Source organism: Corvus brachyrhynchos, unplaced genomic scaffold (genome assembly GCF_000691975.1).
Source record: "Corvus brachyrhynchos isolate BGI_N302 unplaced genomic scaffold, ASM69197v1 scaffold239, whole genome shotgun sequence".
Lineage (NCBI taxonomy): Eukaryota > Metazoa > Chordata > Aves > Passeriformes > Corvidae > Corvus > Corvus brachyrhynchos.
Window position 1 is genome coordinate 6,344,646 of NW_008246057.1, and position 23,676 is coordinate 6,368,321.

At 36.7% G+C, this 23,676-nt stretch overlaps 1 protein-coding gene across 12 annotated transcripts in view; it reads left to right on the forward strand.

Moving 5' to 3' along the window:
- The window catches only part of FAM19A5 (family with sequence similarity 19 member A5, C-C motif chemokine like), a 524,445-nt gene that overhangs the window by 339,449 nt on the left and 161,320 nt on the right, over positions 1-23,676 (forward strand). The window contains exon 5 of one of the 12 annotated variants that reach the window (XM_017745988.1): positions 5,900-6,727. The exons of 7 other annotated variants lie outside the window; for them this stretch is intronic. In XM_017745988.1, coding sequence (XP_017601477.1) covers positions 5,900-6,025 — 126 coding nt within the window. In that variant the 3' untranslated portion in view covers positions 6,026-6,727. Of the gene's footprint in view, positions 1-5,899; positions 6,730-23,676 lie in introns of those variants that run through there. 4 more of the 12 variants (XM_017745989.1, XM_017745995.1, XM_017745997.1 and 1 more) reach the window with 4 other exon arrangements.

Sequence of the window (23,676 nt, forward strand, 5' to 3'; positions counted from 1 at the left end):
AGGATGGCCGTGGCCCGGCCCAGCCTGGCCCAAGCAGGGCCTGGCCGGGCCCACTGGGCCCTGCTCGGGCCCTGCAGCCGCCTGTCCCAGCGCCGGAAACGAGAGAGAGCTTGGAGGGGGAGTTTGCCTATTCTTAAATGTGGATCACAGAGGTGATCACAACTTTAAGTGGCTTAGAGAATTGTCCATATCCAAACTGGCCAGCTGATAGGTTCTATCAGTTCCCAGAGGAAACTGTAAGCACCCCTTAGCAAGGACGTCCCTTCCGGGACTATGCTTGCTAACCTATGACAATATGTTAAAACATTGATGTGCTCTACCTTTTATATATACACACCAAATTGAGGAAGGGTAGAACATGAACACTTTCTGAAGAATACCTTTGGCAGATATTGTTGAGATCAAAAAGTCATGATATCTGCATCTTTGACTGTACATATGAACTACCAGAACTAGGTTACTTTTAATTAACAACTCATTCTAATGTACCAGTCTATCTATAGAATAAGTCCTAGTCATTGTACAGTGCTTTAACTGAACCTTTTAATAGTTTTGTATTAATTTGATGTTCTTCTCAGTAGTACTAATATAAATTATGAGAGAAAATACCAATTCTTTACATGTTATAGCTATGTGCTTCAGTGTCCACTCTATAGATGTGTACTTCAAGGCCTAGATTCAACCTATTTATTTCCATGGATTACAAGAGGCTTTAATCCTTTGAGCCGTATTCCTCTCATTGTTTTCCTGATCTACAAATGGGTCATCATTCACAGGATTGCAACTAGATCCTGTTCTGTTAATTTCCAAGCAAATATGGGGTATGGGAGTTGGTTGTCTTAATTCTCAGAAAGGCTAAATATCATGTTTCTACTTCTTGTGTTACAGAAGAATAGTAGACAATTTACAAGCAGAATGGTAGGATGGTCTTCATGGCCCCATGTCTTAAGGACTACATCACAGAGAAACCTAATAGAAATAAAATCCTCATGAAGCTGAAGCGTCTCAGAAGGGGCCATGCTATTCCATCTAAATACACGGGTTCTGTTGCATATTAGTAATGCTTCAACTATTACAGTCTTTTCAAAGCTGTGCCTTTCTTTGTCATACCAGTGTATCGAAACCTGCACATTGTATTTTCCATTATCCTTATGAAAATACACTTCTTCATGTCAAATAACTGATCTTCAAGTCCTAAGACAAAATGGTAGCAAAGATTTTGTGATTTTTGTAGGTTGAAAGGAGCTGTCAGATATTTAAAGGACCAACTTAAAGAGATTAGATGCCTTCCTCTGTCCTGAATGCTGAATATTGATGTTCGGTGATTCACACTGCCTGAAAAGAGACCAAAATTTACGCCAAAAATAACTTGTAGTGAAATGGCAAACTAAGTGAAATCATAATTTGTTAACATCTCAAATAAATCCTTGGAAGAAATTAGGGAAATTTAAGTTTTGTTCTTCACTTTTAGAGCATGTATTTTCAGATTTCAGTAATGAAGAATTATACTAATTTTTTTGTCTTTATAAAGCTACAGAAAATATGAGTGCCCACTTCTGCATGGGCTATTTCAAAGATGTTGCATATCCTGTGCAAATAAATAAACAGAATTTTAGATAGATAAGACTTCTAGTGATATATTTTCTTTCAGGATTCCCATTACTTAACTCACAGTCATATTGGGAATTTTAGCATTCAGTTCAATCTTACTATGCTAACTTAGGGACAGGCCAGTTTTAGATTCAGTGAGGTAAAAGTGATTTCTGATTAATGCTTACGAACTATGGCTTTTCATGGTTGTATAGATTAATCTATTTATAAAAGCAGTTACTGCACGGTAAAATGAGCTACATTTTGATCTGTTTGAGGTCTGAACTGTCCCTTTCAGTAAGTAAACGAAAGCTGATTCTACCCAAGGCAATAATAATAATTTCTGATAGTCTGTTTCATGGGTTTGTGGAATAAATTATGTTTTCAGTAAAAACACCAAGCAAACCCTTTGTTGGGTTGGGGTTTTTTCTGTACTTTGAAAGCAGAATTCTGAAATGGAAATAAAACCACATCTGTAACTTGGCGAGTTCAGTATTCTGTCATAGTATGAACCCACACAATGAATTGTGGATATTTGAAAAAGTTAAAGTGTTCAGTTTTTAAAAGGTGCATTTAAGGAATGCCTAAATTGTTAAGTTGGTCCTGATAAACACAAAATACTTTCATTTGAAATTCTTTCTAAATAGCATACTTTTCCAGGACACCAGTAAAAATTATGTTCTTGTATGGGGTTAGGATTATCTTTCATTGCCCCCAAAACAAGAAAAGAGCCTAAATTTAAAAATGGAAGGCTCAGGGCATAGAAAATTCACACCTCTAATAGAAGGTTCAGGTATCTGCCTGGAAAATTTGCAGGCCCATCAAAGAGAGTCTGTGAAGAGCCTGATACTAGATTTTTAAATTATTGTTTAACACCTTGGTCACCACTTGCATTTAGATAGGCCTTTCCAAATACTGAAATAGCATGGTAACTGGTCTAAGAAAAAAGCATGTTAAGAATTAGTATTGAGATGGACTAAAAGCAACAGACAAACCAAATTCATATCAGTAATGGTAATATTGGGTCTTTTTGTGTTTTGACAATTCTTAGCATAACAGATAGACATTGTAAGGGTATGGACGGCATCTTTCACGGGGTGAGCACACATGACATAAAACCTATAGACCAGTGCCCTTGTGGGGTGACAGCTGGAAGTCAGGAGAATGTGCTGGTTCACTGGTTGTCTGTGGTAAGCAACTAAACTTCATTTCTCATCTGCTAAATCAGACAATTTGATACAGCGCTGCCCACTCCTACCATATATGCTTCATGATAGATTTATACTGTCTGAAGGTTCTGATTTCTTGCATGAATATGAGAAAATCAATTTTCATTTTATAAGTGACTTCAAGGAGAGACTATCTGAGGAAACAAACCTGGAGCTTACTTGCACAATTTTTTGCTGTAAGTAGCACAACGCACTGTTTTTAAGAAGGGATTCAATAGATGCTGAATGCCATATAGTTGAACTGAAGGGGACTGCAGGATACATTTTATGTGTGGAAGAAAAATAGATTTGATAATGCAAACGAGGAAAAAGCCTGGAAAGACTAACACAGAACTTGGTATATAGTTTAAAACATGTTTTTGGTGGGCATGTAATGTAAACTTATGAAGGCTGGAAACTGGTATGTCACATCAACCCCAAGAATTTAAAATGCTAGAATTATTACACTCCCATTTTGCCCAAAGAAAATGTTCATGACATAAGTGTTAGAAGATGAAGTTATTGCACATGTATATCCATTTTGGAACATTTCCATTTTTAAGAATACTCCCAAAGATTTCTGTTAAATCATGCAAAGCAAGCTAGAATTCTTGGACTGAAAAAAACAAGCAGTGAATATAGAAAATGAAAAAGGTGTTTTAGTTTATGGATTTTTATAATAACATTTGACACATTATTTCTTAAAACCATACTTGAAAATTAATTCAGAAAGGCCTGTCATATTGAAAACTGTCATTTCAACAAGATACTGATGGAGGACCTGCGAACAGTGCATAATAACACTTAACAGGAGTGTATTGATCTAGGTCGAGGTGGCCCAGGAGGTGACAGACTTGTGAAAAGTCTAATGTTATTTTATTAAGAATGGGTTCAAAAGCATAAAAGATATTAAGCTCTTAAGAGTTATTGAAAATCTGTGAAAGGTAGACACATAACAGACATTTCTGTTTTCCAGTATTCCACTGCTATATTTGCATTAACCATTTGGAATAGAAATTCTCAATAGCATTATGTCTGCATGTAAGTTTCTTTACCTTGGGGGCAGACCATAAGGATAAAGTTGCCAGTTTTTTTGATCTAGTTAACTCCTGCCTGTGAGGTTTTGTTTTCAGCTACTTCAGCTACTTCCTGATCACTTGCATATGAGCATGCAGGGGTATGCAGAAAGACAATTCAGTTTACCGTGTCGTGCAAAAGTGATAGCCCAAAACTCGGGTTATTCCTGTTTTTCATTAGATCTTAGTAATCTCATTATACATGAATGAGACAAGAGGTTGGAAGTGAACAAAACTGGCTGATCCTTGATCCAAATAAAGCCAGGCAAGAGTGGGACAGCAAAATCAATCAGCAAAATATAGACTAAGAGCTTTTCTTTCAACTTGTAGTGCAGCTTCATGGTAGTCTAAACCAATCTAAATCCAGAGTGCCCCATTCCTACTCTCCCACCTCACTGTCTGTATATGCCTGACTTCTGTTTTGGTCAGGCACTAAGTGCTTGTGGAAATGTCTGGGATGCAAAACAGGCATCACTTTTTGCCAGGTTAGTTTTCAGCCAGATCAGCTTCTGATTGCAGATTAAATTATTCTAGGCCAAAACCTATGAGGTCTGTCTGCCTTTATTACATAGTTCCACTGCCTTTGGGCCATCAACAATTGCTGATGGATACCTAGTTAGCTTTTTTCAGCCAACACTGCTATTCTTCCCCACTTTGCACTTACCAAAGAATTCTGAAAGTTGACTCTGAAGTAAAGACAAAGTGCATTAAATACATCCCTCATGTGAAATACACCAGTGTACACCTACATGAACAGGATAAGATGTTTGAAAGTCCATGTCCTAAACTCCGGAGGATGTTGTACTTTTCTGGACCAGGGCTTTTAAAGGTAGCATCTCTACTCTCTAATAAATTTACTTTTTAAAAAAAAAAAATTCTCTTTTATTCTTCTCCTTTTTGTTCCTGCCTCTTTCTTTTCTCTCCATGAAGTCCTGAGAATTTTCCCTTACACAACAATTCTTGTTCTAGCCACAAAAGAATGAGATATTTTGTGGTGCGGGAATGTCAAATGTGTAAACAGTAAAAGAAAGTTTTCAGGGATGTGGGAAGACTGATACTTAGTTCTTATAATAGTAGAGGTAGCATGGGAAAGATCAGATACAAGCTAACTACTGTATTTTTCAGTAGTCTCTGAGATTTGGCACACCTGGGTTTGAACAGGACACAAATTATATGATGAAATTTCTTTCTAGGCATTGCAAATTTTGAATTGAATTCACATCTGGGCATATCTTAAATGTCTAAGCCGAGGACATGAGCAAAGGTGCCCAGCTTTACTATCCAGCCCTCAACCAGGACAATGAAATTTCTGTCTGCAGTGGCTTTGCAGTCAGATTAGGTATCTCCAGAAGACAATTAAATCTCTTCAGACTGTTATTTATCCAATGCCAATATAAAAATCTTATGTTTCATGGAGAGAGGTCTGTATCCTCTGTTCTCTTCCCTGACTGGTGTCTACTACTGAGCTTAGACAAACTATCCTGTCAGTTCTCCATGCAACTTCAGATTTGCTGCACAGTGCTTTAGTTTTTGAAAAAGGAGTGAGAAAATATTCTGATTTGACATATTTGCCTGGTGGTCATGGAATTTTCCTGGGATGCAGGACGGGGAGATTCAATCACCCTTGTGATAAATAGGTCTAGATGCATCCCAGAAAAGTGGTTTACCTACTAGACTGATATGCAAATGATGGATTGCCCTGTTGTCATCATACTTGCCATGTTTTTCCTGATTCATCCTGGTGGTTCAGCCTGACTTCATATTCTTGTCTGCCTAAATCTGGAAAATAGTAGAGGGGCCTCCATTTAGAATATGAATGAACATTTTTTATTTAATATTAACTTCAGAGAGATCTAATAAATATAAACTCTAAAGACATGCAAATTAAAAGATTGGATTTGGAAGGTTTAGATGTTTATCACCTAACCTAAGATTTTAGATGGCTTGCCTTTTCCTTCATGTTACTTGCTAAGCAATCAGGGTGATTATCGCAGAATTTTTTACTGACTTCTGTAATTTTTTCAGAGTAACTTGCTATTGGTGGAAAAAGAAGAACTTGGAGCCATTAGGGAATCTGAACAGAGGCTGTGGATATCTTGGCCACTGCAGGCAATCCAGAGGATCAGATTTACCCATATAATACTGCAGTAAACAGATTCAGTGGAGGCTGGGGGAGCAGTGCTAAATGCATTTGAGGGAGAACACTTCCAAACATTTAATTTTGATGCTTACCTTTATTTTTATAGTCACATTTTATGTCTTTATTTTTAAATCAAATCATCCCCTGTTACTCTCATTCCAGAAGACAATTTGACGTGGAGAGCAGCATTGCTTTCGCCTCCATTTCATTGAGTGCATACTTGCACTTAATCATCTGATTTTCAGTAGGCTTTGTTATGTTAAATATCATACCTTTCATCTTTGTTCTTCCTTTGTGAACTGCTGTTTTCTCTTTCTTCTTATTCTTGATGTAACTAACTCTACTGAAATCAATGGTACAACATGATGAATAAATGTGTGTTTATATAATAATGCTTGATAGAAGGTCCTCTAATTGCAATACGAATGCTTTCTCAAATGTCTGTATTTCACCAGTAATCTCTTTGTCCTTCTTAATAAATGATAAAGAATATAAGACCACTGGCAGATGTTTAAAATCAAACAAAGGGTTCTTTGGTAGCATATTATGCAGTTCTGCTCAAGTAAGTGTGAAAATGTCTCTACCTGCATTCTGAAATAGTCACACTGTTCTGATGGGTTGTCATCTGGCTCTTATGAGAGCAATGTAGCAACTTAGTAATGTAGAAATCCACTTCCGTTATATCCCCTAGAAGTAATATTTTATTTTTCATTTAGGAACATCAAAATTGAACGGGGTCAAAACATCCTCTTACAGTGTGTTTTGTGCCACGTTTTATTTGTTTTTGATTCAACATATGAAATAAAACTCTAACACTAATACAAGTATAGTTGTATTTTTAATGGTGAACTTGAAGGAAATAAAGGGTACTGACAAAATCACATTCTCTGCAATATACACATTTTAATGAAAGCCAGAAATTCATCATTTTATAATACATTTTTGTTTTATATGCCTCAAATTAATGAACTTTAAAATGAAACAAATTGTGAAGCACCTCCCAAAGTGTTGTAGATGTTGCTGACAAAGCAGTCCGTATTTGAGTATTATTCCCATTGGAAGATAAAGTACTGATCGTATTTGTCAGCTCTTAACAAAATTATTGAAGTACAGGGAATTTGCATAGACATAATACAATTTTTTGAAAGGAAAACAAAAAATATCATGCACAAAACATCTGCCATATAAATGTCTGTATGCATGCAAAGACTTCTGCCATAGAACTGAGCATTGCATAAAAATTTGGCAGCATAGCTTAGAAGAGTATTGTAGCTAGGTTGTAAAGAGTGAAATATCTGCACAGCAGGGTTTATATGGCTTTTTAAGGAAACCTTCATTACAGTATTATGCAGCTTAACCAAAATCTGAACAAAACAGAAAAAAAAAAACCCTCAAAAAACAGAGCCATACTTATTTGCAGGCCAGGGATATTAAGGATAACAGAAAGGCTTTATAGATATGTTGCAAGCAAGAGAAAGACTAGGGATAAATGTGGGCCCTCTCCAGAAGGAAAAGAGAGACATTACTACCATGGGAAAAGAGTGCTGAGTTTCTCAGTGATTTCTATACCTCAGTCTTCAACAGCAAGTGCTCCAGCCATGCCACCCTAGTTGAGAAATGCAAATGCAGGGACTGGCAGAATGAAGACCTGCAGCCCACTGTAGGAGAGGGCCAGGTTCAATATCTTCTAAGGAACCTGAATGTGCCCAAGTCCGTGGGACCTGATAAGATTTATCTGTGGCTCCTGAGGGAGCTGGCAGATGAAGCTGTTAAGTCATTATCCATCACTGTTGAAAAAATCATGGCAGTCAGGTGAAGTCCATGATGACTGAAAAAGGGAAATATAACCCCCATGTTTAAAATGGGAAAAGCAAACGACCTGGGGAACTACAGACTAACCAGTCTCACCTCTGTTCCAGGGAAGATCATGGAGCAGATTCTCCTGGAAACTGTGCCAAAGCACATGGAAAATAAAGGGGTGATTGGTAAGAGCCAACATGGCTTTACAAAATCATGCCTGCCTAACCTGGTGACCTTCTAGGACAGGGCCTACAGCACTGGGAGATAGGGACAGAACAACTGACATTGTCTACCTGGACTTAAATGCAAAGCGTTTGACACTGTCTCATGTGACATCCTTGTCTCCAAACTGGAGAGACATGGATTTGATGGATGGACCAGTTAGTGAATAAAGAACTGGCTGGAGGGCTGCACACAGAGAGTTATGGTCAAGGGGTCATTGTCCACGTGTTGAGTGGCGTCCCTCAGAGGTCACTACTGCAGCTGATACTGTTCAACATCTTTGTTGGCAACATGGATGGTGGGATCAAGGGCACCCTCAGCGAATTTGCTGATGACACCTAACTAGGTGGGGCAGTCAACACACTGGAGGGAAGGGATAATGCCATCCAGAGGGATCTGGACAGGCTTGAGAAGTGAGCCTGTGTAAAGGTCCTGAAGGTCAATAAATCAAAGTGCAAGGTCCTACACATGGGTCGTGGCAATCCCAGACACAAATACAGGCTGGGTGAATGAGTGATTGGGAGCAGCCCTGCAGAAGAAAGATTTGGGGGTGTTGGTTGATGAAAAATTCAACATGAGCCAGCAATGTGTGCTTGCAGCCCGGAAAGCCAACCTGTTCTGCATCAAAAGGTGCATGGCCAGCAGGTCAAAGGAGGTGATTCTCCCCCTCTGCTCTGCTCTTGTGAGACCCCACCTGGAATACTGCATGCAGTTTTGGTGTTCCCAACATAAGGACTGTTGGAGCAAGTCCGGAGGAGAGGCACAAAACCTGATAAGAGGACTGGAGCACCTCCCTTACAAAGACAGGCTGAGAAAGCTGGGGCTGTTCAGGTTGGAGAAGGTTGTGTGGAGACCTCATAGGATCTGTCCAGTATCAGGAAAGGGGCCTACCAGGAAGCCAGAACGGGACTCTTCATCAGGAACTTTAGTGACAGGACAAGGAATAATGGGTACAAATTGAAAGAGGGGAGATTTAGGTTAGATATTAGGAAGAAATTTTTTTCTGTGAGGGTTGTTAGACACTGGAACAGGTTGCCCAAGGAAGTTGTGGATGTCCCAACCCTGACCGTGCTCAAGGCCAGATTGGATAAGACCTTGATCAATGTGGTCTAGTGGGAGGGGTCCCTCCACATGGCATGGGTGATTTGGATTAGATGATCTTTAAAGTCCATTTCAACCCTTTGACATTCTGTAATTCTATGGCCCACAGACTGAAAAGCTAATAGTTTGAGGAGGGACTAGTAAACCTCATGATCAAAAACCTGTGACCATAGTGTACACAAACCAAGTTAGGAGTGCTAAGTAATAAAGTTAGCGTGTTATTGTTGATGTTTCCAGACAGTTTTATTGATTGATTTTGTACATATCACATGTTTTTAAAGTCTGAGGTTGTTACAGCTTTGCTGGCAAACTGATACACTGAAAAGATATAATAGAACTATAGAAGAGAATATAGAAGAGTTCCATAAATAATTCAGCAATTCCTTCTATTTTTGGGGTTTCCTTTTCCTTTTTTTTTTTTTTTTGCTTATTTTGTTTTGTTTTTAATAAGGCCTTGATTCAGGCACAGCTCTACTCACAAATCATGTATAGGTTGTGAAAATTTTGCTAGTATCAACAAGACTGAAATTATACTGTACTGTATTGACTACAGCCACAACTATGAATTCTTGGTGCATGTTTTAAATTGTCAGCATGCCGTTTTAATAAAATTGCATTGAATTCTCTGCCCATTGGTTCAAGAATGGTCCACTAATTCATATTCAGAGAGAAGAATATTCCCAAATAAACTTTCTCATTTTCTTTTCAGTGATAGTTTTGTGCCTACTTACAATTGCAGGGGTAGACAGTCATTATGTCAGGAATGATAAAATCATGGAATCATAGAATCGTTTTCACTGGAACAGACCTTTGAGATCATTAAGTCCATTAACCTAATAATGATGTCAAGTTCACCACTAAACCATGTCCCTAAGTGCCATATTTACGTATCTTTTAAATGCCTTCGGGGCTGGTGACTCCACCACTTCCCTGAGCAGCCTCTTCCAGTACTTGACAACCCTTTTGATAAAGAAGTTTTACCTAATATTCAATCTAACACTGACACATCCCCTCACCATCTGTCCCTCTCAGGGGAACTTGAGGCCATTTCCTCTTATCCTATGACTTGTCAAAAGAGACTAACCCCCACCTGGATACAATCTACTTTCAGATAGTTGCAGGGCGTGATAAGGTCTTTCCTCAGCCCCCTTTTCTCCAGGCTAGTATAGACCTTTTTCTCTAACCATATATTTCTGTGCATGAGGGCACCTGCGAGGCTCAGGATTAGCCAGCCTCCTTTCCTCACAGCTAGTTCTGGCCTACAGTGTGATCTAGCCCTAGAAGACCTGACCCTTATGTGTAGCCTGTGCTTTCTGGGAAGCCAGCAATTCAAGCAGAAGTGATCATGTACTTTGAGTGACTTTGCCTCAGCAGGGTGAAATTTTCCCGCTTTTTCTTTTTCCATGGTAGCAGGACTGAAACCCCATTCTTTTACCATATTTGCTGATAGTGGTGTTTTTTTCTGAGTCTTGCAAAACATGGAAAATCAGAATTTATTGAGCTGGATTCGGTAATATTCTGTATGTAATATGCTGTTGACCAGCACTACATATGTATATTTCATCATACTGCGCCCTATTACAACTTATTGCATAATGTAAGAAAAATCCAGGGTTTTCACTGCTAGTATATAATGGCAGAAACAATTCAATTACAGGTGGTATGGGGGGAACTTTTTGTTCATAGAATGCGTGTTAAGTTCTATTGCTGATGAACAATGAAACACTTTAAAAGATCTTTAACCTTTTCAGTAAATGAACAACATCCATCCAAAATAAAGCTGAGTTCTGTAAAAGCCCATAAGATAGAGATACTATTTCTCAAAAGTTATTTCCAAGTGACTTATTCTTAAGGGGCCTAATATAAGTGCAGAAAGAAACTAATAGGTTGTATTTCTTAAATCTCTGATACTATCTGGAACAATATCCTTTAAAAATGGTATTCCATTACGAGACAATAAAAAGATGAAAGAATAAGATAACTGCACTAAAGATTATGAACCCCGTAAAATAGGATGCATTTCTGGTTTTGTAATGTTGATAGTACATGTTTCAGTAGAATATTTTGGCCCAGCTGTGCCTCTTAAAACCAGAAATCTTCCCATAGCTCTTAAATTGCCACCATTAAAAGTATATACTTTACTGCACCTGGCCCCTAGAGGGGACTCCATGGTGTAGATGACAAGAGTTGGAAGTGAACTGAGGGTTTGGAAAGGGGCAAAAAGTATTAATACATTAATACAAAAGTTATTAATACAACTACGTATGTGCTAATGCCCTCCTAAAACTTTTCTGGAAAATGTCTGTGAAAGTTTCCTGCAAAATCTTAGATTGCCTTACGTCTGCTGTTATCCCTTCAGTCATCTGCCAGCTCAGGCAGGTTTCAGGTGAGATGGTTATTGCCCCAGAGAGACCATGGTGCTTCAGTTAAGGTTTTGCTGTAGATCCCCATTGCTGCTTTATCATGAACTGCATCTTAAATATTAGAAATCTCATGAACTGTTCTGAGTCCTCTGAAGATAACACACCCCTGATAAGGGTTAATGAGAGAGTTTTAATCTACAGTGAGTTGCTAGTCACTTGGGTCATTTGATTTATATCTTCATACAGATAGGACTGTGACCCAGTGACCCAGTGATCTAAGGGGCTGCTGCTCTTCCAGTTCTCTGGTTCCTGTAGTGCCAGAGCAAGCTGAATTACTTGACTTGATCACAGGAGCAATTTGATCTTTCTAGGAGGAATGACTTGTCTTTTACAATCCTATGGAACTATTTCCTCTAAAATTACGATGAACATGAAGGATGCAAAAAGTACAAGAAATACATAACCAATATGAGAAGTCCAGCAGTTCCTTTCATAGAAAAGAAGTATTTTTGCTACTTTATTTGCTCTATTGAAGCTATCTTTCTCTTGCCTCGTGGTGCAGAGTGGTCTGTTGTTAGTGATGGAGATTTTACTGCTGATAACATTTTTGGAAGTAAAAATTTCAAAATAATTTGTAATAAAGGACCCATCATTAATTACAATCATCTTAGTAAAAGTGCTTGTTAAAACGGGAGACAGGGATGTATCTAATATGTCTTTGGTAATGCATGCTAATAAAGGCAAATAAGCAAGAATTTTATGAACCAAGGACTAGGTCTTCCATTAATTTATGTGAGGAATGACACATTCACATTAAAATTATTTTTGGCGTACATTTCATTTTTGTCCTTGGAATAGTATGTGATGTATCTGAAACATAAAAACAGAAAAAGCCCTGAGTTACAATGGATAAGTAGTCAAAAAATCTGTAAAGGTAATAAACTGTTTTTCAGACTGATCTTACTTTTAGATATTGACTTTGTAGGTTATCTTAATGTATGGTAATAGCTCTTCACCTGAGAAGTGTGTGGGATAGGGTGTGGGATCCCACACCTGATAGGGTGTGGAATACACACGGAGATGGCTGAGAAGAGAAGATACAGAGATGGTTTCAGCTGAGTGGAAGAGAAAGGTGGGCAAATAATATAACAAGCAGAAAAATCAGTATCTGTTCAACAACCTGCTCAACACCCAGTCCACTGGCTGCCCCTGCAATGCTGACAGCTGCAGTGGCCCTTGGGAAAGTGGTTTGGTTCAATGTGTTCCTGGTCTTTCTTGTTTCAAAAGTAGTTTGCAAAGGTTAAGAGCTGAAAGTCTCAGTGATTTGGTTTCAGACTCCTGAATCTAAGCACTCACTTTTAGCACAGTGGCTTTGTTGGATTTGGATGCTTGCAAATGCATAACACTTTGCATTCAGGTTTTCTGAAATACAAGCAGTTAGTTTTTGTGAAGCAGAAGAATGCCTGGGGCAAAGGATGTGGACAAAGGAAAAGAGCAAACAGGCAAGAAACCTTGTGGATGATAGATTGCTACCACACGGCTCTGTGGAAATAAAGAACTGCAAATTAAAGAGGTTGTCAACAGTTAGGAATTTGCAGAGGAGGGTTGCTTCTAAGGACTTAATATTTTGTTGAATGAACTTCTGCAGATCTGAATTGGATCTGAACTGTCTGTTTTAAAAATGTTCAGATGGACAGACTACAGTATCAATTTACAGATCTGTTACTATTAGGTAAGTTGTGCACTCCACTCTCAGTAGGGGAAGACTATAGTTGCTTTTTCAGGCTGAATAAAGACTTTAGTATTTAATTTATTAATACAAATGGATATTGAGTGAAACAGTTCAACTGAAACAAAAATCTGGCAGTTGAGTATTAAGCTGAGCTTTCTTTTGTAAGGTCTGAATGGATGATACTTATTGCATCTTTGTGCTAGTACACTATGGATATAATTGTAACATAATTGCATTTTACATCAACAGTTGGCACCCTTCAGAATATATTTTCATTTTTGACAGATTTTTATTTTCCAGCTAAGGGTCAAGAAAACATTTTCCCAGTTAAAAGTTAACCAAACAACCAAGTCCATCTAAATAAACAGGGACGTAATATTGTTCACAAATAGTCAACAGCAATGGTTTCATAAATTTCTGCATGTTAGTGTATATAAGGGCATGTTTTTCATCAGTTTTAATAGATTGTTCCTTGTTTAAAATTCCACTGTTAGGTTTGGATGATGGAAATGAAGAAATATGAAAAATGCCAAGGGAGGTGATGCTGTAGTCTAGGTTATTTATCTTGGAACCTCCCAGAACAATGAATTACTGTCTGATGGAGGCAATTTCTTGTTCTAGGTCCTGGGCTAACAGATTAGTTGAACGGCTCGGTGTCATAGTTCCATCTTCTCCCTTTTCATGTTCTATGCTAATATGCTGTAGTGACATATTGGTTTCTCGTGACTGCAAAATAAGTGAAATACACTGTTTTATTTATTGTACCAAATGAAGCAAAAAAAAGGCTGTTTTCATCTTCACGATGTGAAAGATGTTGAGAGATTCTATATCGCTGCAGATGTTAGCAGATTTGTGCCATGTAAATTGGGTATGTTAATGATGTTACAAAATGTTCTAATCAGTGTTTATTCCATCATATTTTATTTATATTTGTTTTTCAAAATGTATATGCATATGGTACAGGAACCTTGAAAAATCATAATAAGGCAGTCAGATTGAAATACAGGTTTTAAGTTAAGTACAGAGATATATGTTTTAATTAAAATGGTTTGTAAATATAAATTAGGGATACTCAGAGGAGTCCTTCTAATTTGTTTAACACAGTAGTACTTTAAAATATTTCTTCTTCAATGATAACAGAAGTCCTTTCAGCATAAACTGGAGAGTGTGCTTGCTGATGATCCAGGAAAAAATACACTGACATTCGTAAAAATACCTGACAGGTAATATTTACAATTTTTTATTCAAACTTCTAAGCTGAGCTCTTGGAAACTTTTCAGTATGGTTCAGGCTGTGAATATAAACTTTTATAGCTTATATTGCAAGGAATATGGATGATAGCCGTTAGGTTGCTTCCTAGGAGTTAAACACTGTGTTTTCCATTGCTTTTTAGATTGTGACTGACCATAAAAATGTTTGCAGTTTTCTGGGGAGTTAAGTGGAATTTAGGTTAGGCACAGTAGATCATAGAGAAGCTTAGGCAGAGGAAAGACAGAATTCTCCCCAGAGCACACGCTTCCCTGTGTATCAGTGTCAATGCACTCACATTGATATTTAATATAAAAGCACAGGGGAAGTTGAGATCAAACTGAGAACTGGGTAGAGAGTGAAACGCTTTCAGGATTAGCTAAAGCTGGGTATTAGGTGATGTCTTGATGTAAGATATCTAAAAATCATTTTAGGCATCATTTAGCTTAGTCTACTATTCCTAGAAAGAGAAGTATTTAATTTTGTATCCTGAATATTATTACACAGCTATACCTTTGAATCTCTTCCATAGGCATTGAGTCACAGTAAGCCTAAGTGATACACAATTCATACACAGAACTTGCTAGTAAGTTTTGTCATCCTAGAAGAGTTTTTTGAAAAAGAAGCAATCACTAAAGACTGCAGCATTGTTCACCCTTTTTGTACTTAGCTCTCACACAGAAGTACAGAATATATTTTTTGTGATACTTGAAAGCCAAAAAGAAAGAATATATTTCTTCTTATTTAATAGGCAACTATGCTACACATTACAGTTTGAAAACTATTGTTTTGTGTGAAAGAAATTGTTTGCAGTTTACCTCCTCATATATGCAGTTCTGTTGGAGGGTAGGAAGAGGTTTTTTTGTTGTTTTGGGGTTTTGTTTATTTTCTATCTTTGTAGTCTTTATCAAGAGCTTATTTTAATCATTTTCTTAAATATTATCTACATAACTGTCATCGATTAAGTCTTTTTTTGTTTTAACTGTACAGGTTAATTTGCTGAGTGCTAATGTATGGAAGTTGGTCAGGGCACTAAGTGATAACAGGATTTACGGTGCAAACCCTAGAGACGTGTTTATTGATAGAGTCTGTGTGTTAAACCATGATACCACAGAAATCAGAGGAAGTCTACCTGTTCCCTTCATTGAAGTCAGAACTTTACCTCAGATTGAAGAGCAGGTCTGCCCAGTGTTGTGTTGTATCTGTCTCCATGGGATGACTGAAGGTGTGGTATTAAAATTAAATATATTGACAATGGTGTTTGAGGAGAAAAACTAATGGGAAGATAGATGTGCTGAAACCTAATTGCAGTCACAGAGAATAGACTAAAGCAGGAACTGGCGGAACTGAACTAGCTATTTAAAAGCCTTTCGCTTATGAGAAAGTCACGTTTTTTTCTTCTGCAAGTTTGATGTAACAGTTATAGCCATCTTTGGATCTCTCTTGAGCTAACACTACAGTCACTTGCTCAGCAGTTAACCTCTGCAGACCATGACCTTAATAATATCTTAAAGGTAATATTTGTGCAAGGATGAACACTTCCAGAACAATTTCTCCAGTGAAAGAGAAGCACACTGTTTTCTCAGATCATTGGCATAGTTTTGTTTCAAACAAAAGTACTTTTCTAATTGACTATTGAAGAATAATATACTATTTTGAATTTTTTGGCTGTCTTCTTTATTTTTAATTTTTGCCAGTTTGGTTTTCTTTTGTTACATTGAAAGACAGCTTTGGATGTTTCTAATTGAGGGTTTTTATTATAACCATCATTCTTCTTAACAGCAGTGAAGTGAAAATGCAAATAAATACCTCTAATAAGCCTCTTTGTTTTTGTTTTTTTTATGTATACCAAACAGATTCTCATCCTGTGTTATTTACTACTGAACTGCTGCTCCATAGCTGTCCTCTGTAAAACAGGAAATGAAAAATCACACTTCATATTGTGGGAGAGTGGCTTTAAAAACACTTGAGAGAGAACATGAAAGTATTAGAAAATCCAGGCTAATCACATAAGAAGTGCATGATCTAACTGCTTCCCCTAGAATTCCAGATATTTTTTTTTTTTATCATGCCAGCTTTTAAGATGCATTTGAGTACTTGATTTCCTAGGGAAGAATAGTAATGTCTAGAGATTTCATTCATGGTTTCTCATCTTTGCAAATTGAGGTTGGCTTTCCTTACCTTGACATGTAATTGTATCCATGTGCCCTGGCACCAACCCAAGCTGGTAATAGCCTGGACTTTTGGTAGGACCTAGAATTATCTGCAAGATTCTGTGATTTTTTGGCTATTCTTCTGCTTCATAATAAGTGAATTTATAGGGATGTTGGTACAACACTTTCAAGCAAATAGACAAATATCAGGTTCCAATTCTCTTGTTTTCATTTCCAGTTGTCACAGTTGTGGTTTTGATGCATATTTAGAATGTTTTAGTATTCCATTGGCCAACTCAGTCTTCCATGGCAACCAGAAATCAAATAAGCAATGAACTGAAGTCTGGGAAATACGAAGTGGAGTCTTGTACATGAGGAAAAAACCCTGGGTGTTTGTGCTCCACAACTGTCAGTTTGAAAACCCTAAAACTTATTTTTCTCATAATGTGACTGAATTTCCACATTAACAATAGAGAGAATTCATTTTCTAATACATTTTGGACACCTTTTTTTTTCTGTTTATCAAGCTGGGGTTTCATTGCAAATTTTGATCTTGACCAAGATACCACGATTGCAAAGTTTTTAGAGAACAGCATTTTATTACCGCAGAGCACACAATTTGGGGAATTGATAATTTTTCTTCTCTCCCCCTTGTGGTTCAGCTTTCGGCAGGTCATCTTGCTGCATACAGAGACTGATTGATCTCTCACCACGTGAAAATGGCAGGTGCTTCTTAGGCCCCCAGTGGGACTTACTTCAGTCTGCAGTGATTCCTCTTTCTTCATACAGTATTGTTAGTAGATGCCATCTTTTGGTCTCTTAATCTTTAACCAGCAAACAGAATTGAACCTGTTAAACACATCCAGTATTCCGTGTTGTAAATATGGTGCTTTAGTGCATGACTGCAGTGAGTGCAGTGGAGTTTAAAAGCAAATGAGTGCTTCCTAAGAGATAGGAGATTTTGCTGTTCAAATTATCTGCAGCCTACATCCTACAGAAATAAAGCCTGAATGGACAAGATTTTAACTCAGCATATTACCTTCCCAAATGACAAAATTAGAATGGATGCTACGTTTTTAAAGAACTGTGAAGTCATGAATAAAGAACCTACTTCTTGACCAAAGAGAAATAAATCTTCATTTAGGAGTTTTTACAAAAATGTGTTTAAATCACAGATCTGTTAATGAAATAGAGGTTTATTATGCTAATTTTTTTCACTCAGGTTGTTGGTGAATTAGCCTTTTATTTTCTCTGAATCATTCACTGAATTAATTTACCCTCTAATATTAGAAGCACTAATTATCAGTTAAGTTGTTCTGTAGGTTAGTTTGGAAAAGACCATCATGTTATTAAACAATGCTCTAAAAAGCATTATTTTAAATCATCAAGTGGGGTGATTCAAAAGTAATACTACATAAATGCTTCTAAAAGACATTGGTTAGAAAATTTAACTACACTCTTGAGGCAAACTCATCTATCATCACTGCCATCACTGCCAGTCATGGGATCTTATTATACCTTTGTTTGCTGGATGGGAAAATGCAAGATAAAAACCTGTAAAGAATTTTACAGGCTGTGACTAAGTCCCTTTTTCCCCATTAATCTTTTCCTTTGATCAGGCAAGGTCTGTTTTCATTCCTTTAATTATTTTCTCTAATATCTTCTGAAACCTCTCCATTTTATTGGAGATCTTCTAGATGACAGTTTTAGCAGAACTGAACAGACTGTTCCAGAATTAGCAGATTAGCAGTGTCTTGGACTCCAGGGCTCTATTGACTCAGTAGTGAAGATCCTCCCTTTATATGCATTTTAGATAAGTCTCTTACAGGAAAGTGGATTTATATTCAGCCCAGTCCCTGTCCCACAGCACTTTGCAGAGTTTTTGTACCCCAAAATCTAGCTGTACTTATGCTATTCATTCTTTATTCCTGTAGATATAATACTAATTTTCCCTTTTCTTTTTTTTTTTTTCCTGATTATATTATTCACAGTTTATCAGCCAGTCACAATTATTCTGTAGCAGGGATCAGACCTGCTCCGTTACGTGGCTGCACTCTTTGTGTTACCTTATATTTTACCAGAGGTGATGTGGGATGCACTTGTGTTGCAAATTACTTACATAGATGGTTAAAAATCATGGGGTGAAGAAGTGACCTATTTGCAAGAGAAAAAAAGTTAGAGGTTTCTAAAAGCGCAGTTGATGAAACTTCTGTTTATATTTGCAATTTTTTAGGCAGCCAGCTAGCTAGATTTAATAAGTTTCTTTTTTTGTTTTTTTAACCTTTATTACTTTTAAAAGTCTAGCTGTCTTTTAAATAAACCCAATCTCCAAACTGAAGGTTATCAGCATTTTGATTGGATTGGGAATTCCTTTGCATGCGTGGAAGAAATGTAAATGCTATGAAACAAAAGTTCATGTGGAGTGTATATTTCTTTATGATCTTCTGATTTAACAGTCAGCTGGGTAGGAGCACAGTTACATTAAAAATATCATGTCTTCGACTTTTTAGAAGCTGGTAGGAAAAACTTCTTCCTTTGGAAAATTAAAAGTCATAGTATGACTTTCAGTAATTAAGAATGTGAGTAAATGATTACGATTGGATCCAGGCTGTTAGTATTTCCTCCATGAGGTTTTTTGGTATCATTGATTTGTATAAAAGCTTCATTTTACAAGTAAGAAGAGTCTAGTTCTACATGTGGTATTCTTTTCTAAAATTCTAAGTTTAGATTTTCTTATTTTTAATATAAACACCTCTACATTAAAATTGATAAAGTAGTTAAGATTTAGTTTTGCTGTTGGAGTATCTCATGGCTTCAGCATAATTTTGCAACTTATTACACACTGTGTGTTTTCAGTGGAAAAGAATAGAAAAATTCAGAGCATTAGTCCACGAGAGCTATCTTCTACATTCTTTATGTTGCAGTAGCATTAGGGAAAAACCTGTGCAAAATTCTTGAGGACTGCTTAGGGAATCTTGGCATTCCTATGCCTGTCCACCCTGATTTTATTATAAGAAAATCTATATCTTTAGATGGCTACCCATGGCTGTGAGAAAGGCAATAAAAGATATAAGTTAATCTACCAAATCAAAAGTAAAACTGTGTGAAATATTCAACTTGCAGTTAAGATATAAGGAATTGAAAGACCACCTCAATGGGGCTCAACATTTCATGGGAATCAGTCTCACTTTCATGAAGAGCAATGAACAGGAGGAAATATTTCTTTTACCTTACAAAAAGCGTTTGCCATCCAATTATGACATTTGAAAGGTCTGCCTGTCTATGTAGACTTTCAGATTTATGCCAATAAAGGTCAGAGTCACAAACGTTGTTGCTGTTATTCTTATCTACTTATGTGTACAGAACTGCTCTATGGAATTTCTACGCAAGATCACTCATGAAACTGAAATTCATCATTCTCTTCCATGACCCAAAATATCCAAAATAACAACCACTCCTGCCATCAGTTAAGTCCAAAGCATTTTCAGAGTGAGTAACATTTTGAATGTTGCTACAGATTCGTAAACAATTGGTACTGAAGAGAAACATGGACATGCAAATCATGTAGAAAGATTGATATTCTTCAAAGAAAAAGAAAACTCAGACCTTGGCACACATAATTTCAAATCCTATTAAGCCAAATGTAAGATCTTGTCTTGTTTTAATTCATGCTAGTGCTCGTGAGAACTGGCCTGAATGAGGGCTACACAAAATTGGAGTTGTCTCTTAGGAATCTGTTCCTTGTTTCATCTACTAAATCAAATGAATGAGATGGGATTTTTTTTTCTTATGATTTGTATCATTTTTCAGCTACCTGGGCTCCAGAGTTGTGCTGCTAGTGGGATTTCTGTGTGCCAATTTTGTGACTCCACAGTACCTTAAATTCCTAGAACAGAAGTTACATTAAAAAAGGGATATAATGAGCTCTCTTCAGGCTAATGTAGAGACACTTTTCCTGAATTCTTGAAAATTTTCTGTCTTAGCTTGACTATTTCTCTTTAACTGCATTTCAAATACAAGCATAGTATTGACAAAGTAAAAGAAATACCATTATTTTGAATTAATAACACATAATTTGAGTAATAGATAAGTGTTTTCATACCAGAGAGGCTGCTACAGCAATAAAAGAAAAAAAAGTACTTCAAAACTCAAAATTTAAAAATTGGCTTTTAAAGAATATTTTGTATTCCTTGGATTAAAAAAGATGGTGTGAGTCTGTGAATTACATTCTTTATTTAGATAAAAATACAAGTTTTGAGTATTTTGAGTGTTAATAAAAACACAGAGATTTTAACTTTTAGGATGAATATCTCACCTGAATGTGATTGATCAAGCTGACATCCATCCATGCTCCAATTTGGGATTACACAGGAGTAGAGAACTTTGTCACTACATTCCCAAAGGCTATATATGGTAATTGACAACATTAGTATCAATTCTCCATAAAAGTGTGTTTCTGACAATCATTTTAAATGCATAAATGGTAAATAATTTAAATGTATTACAGCATACATAACTCCTCATTCATCAGCAGCCTTTTTCAGTACGAGGTCTTTTATTTCATGCTAGACAAGGCAATGCCTGTGAAGTGCTTAGCTCAGTAAATAAAGAGGGATGATCTTCTACAGGAAAGTAAATCTTGCTTTAAGGTATAATCAGTACTGTATTGTTAGTGCAAATCCAGCTTATGTGCAACAATACAGGAATCTAGTCAGCTCACTGCTCCCTTCAAATTTAACACCTTTTTCAGTGACAAAAGGCACAGCACTTAATAATTTTATCCTAATCTTTTGAGTCTACCTCAGAAATGCCAGGTATATTTCTATTTTAACAAATGCACAAGATGGGCAGTAAATGTGCACGACATGCTGCACTGTATGCAGTGCCATTAGGACATATCTGTATAGTAGAACACACTCTTTGCAGTACTGGGAGTTTATTTTGATTTCACCTGAGGCAGTAGGATTGTATTCTGGAAAAATCAGAATGGGAAGTCATTAGATTTTCATCCCCTTTGAGCAATGTATAGTCAGGAATTGTTAGTGGTGTTCATTTTAAAGCTGAACAGTGGTATTAAGTACTTCATGTCAAACACTGGGATTGCTTTCACAAAGCAGAAACAAAAAGATATGGTTCCAGACTAATATCTGAAATTAAGAGAACCAATAAAATTTTTTAAAAATTGAAATTACCTTTGAAATTTAATGGAATTTATTGTTTGAACCTTAAATCCCAATAAAATGTTTCATTCTGCCTTACCTACTTGCACTGGTTGTCTGCTTCTTATTATGAACAGAAGTCACCCTTAAGAAATCAAGACTTGCCAACACTTCCAAATACAGCAGCATACCATAATTGCTTTTCTATTCTAGGTGTAGAATTGGGCTTTAACTGCTGGCAAATTCAGATTTTTAATGGTGCCTCCTTTAAGTTGCAGCCTTTCAATTATATGCACTAGCAAAAAGCTGCTGATATCCTGTTCTAGCAACCTAGGTATAAAGAGCATTTTGAAGTGCCACATGAAATAAGATAGTAGTGAATAATAAGCTAGAAAATATGCTTAAGGAATCAGTTTGCTATTGTTGCCATGTACAAATTATACAGGAAGAGCTGAGGGCTGGCATCTGTTTTTCAGCTTACTTCTGTGCACTTGAAGCTTAGTATTGTTGTTTGCCTACAGCTATTTTTTGCATTTATTAAGAATCAGTCAATCATACAGCTCCTAAACAAAAGAAAATCATTTGGTGACTGAATTTACTGAGATGACTCTCCAAGAGTACAAATTATGGTTTTCATAAGTAAGGTGAAAAAAAAAAATGAACTTCCTACATTTCTTCTAACATGTATTAATTTATTTAATCTAACTATGTACCATTAATAATGCTTTGTAACTTCAAAGATTGACTCATGAGAAAAAAGTTTGATGTTAGTTAATCAACTACATTTCTTGTTTGAAATTGCCTAGAATTATATCTAGGTTTGCTTTATCAGTATTTACCCATCTTCTTTGAGATACAGACTGATGTAAATTACTTCCAAGGAATCTATCCTGGCCCCAATAAATTTTTGCTTTTTCATTGGTTCTTCCTGAATAGAGCAAACTCAAGAGGTTAGAAGGTGCCATACATTTTCAGTATTTTTAATTTTGAAAATATTTTTAAGAACATTATTGCCTACTGCTCAGTCATAAAATTTCATGCTTTTTCTGGTGAGATGGGTGAGCCATATGGTTATCCACATGCAATGCAAGGTTAGAACAAACTTTTATCTTCTATTCTGTAAACTGCAAACTGAACAAAGCTCACATGTAAGACATGTATACCAAAATGATACTGCCTCACTACTGATTCTTAAAAAATATCTCTTTAAATTGAACCTAAGACCTTTATGTGGGAAAGGCAACAGAAGTAGATTCTGTTTTAAATTCTCAGTACTGTTGGCTTTCAGCATAATTCAGGTTCCAGACTTTCCTGGACTCAACATCACAATTTATCTGCTCAGTCCCTATCTTCGTAGAGTGATGGAGAAATCTCCTCAAGAGCTGATATATCAGGAAAAAGTGATACTATGATTTGGAGAGCTCCTTCAGCTGCTGTTCAATGTGACAGTTTCTTTCTAAACAGTCTGGGTTTTGTTTTCAAATGTGAATCAGGAAGAAGTGCAATCCTGAAATCAGCATGGTTAAATTGCCTAATTAAATATGATAAGCGGGTTTAGTTTTCAGTACTCTACTCCTGTAGAGTGATAGAAGCACTGTTTAATTGCACATTAGGCAAGTTGTGGGTGAAAAAGACAGACATGGAATAGGACTCACTGAAATGTAGATATCAAGAATCCCATTTAAATTCTATGGAGAGATGCCGACCCTAGCAGTGAGTGATTTCTCTCATTTTTAAAGTATCTAGTGTATATGGGTAAATTAATAGTTTCCTGTATTTTTTTGGCTACAAAGGGAGCCTGAGTGTGACTATCTGAGGATAGAAATATGGTATAGATAATGTGAAGTCTACCTTCAGGCAAAATATAATGAACTACATCCTGTA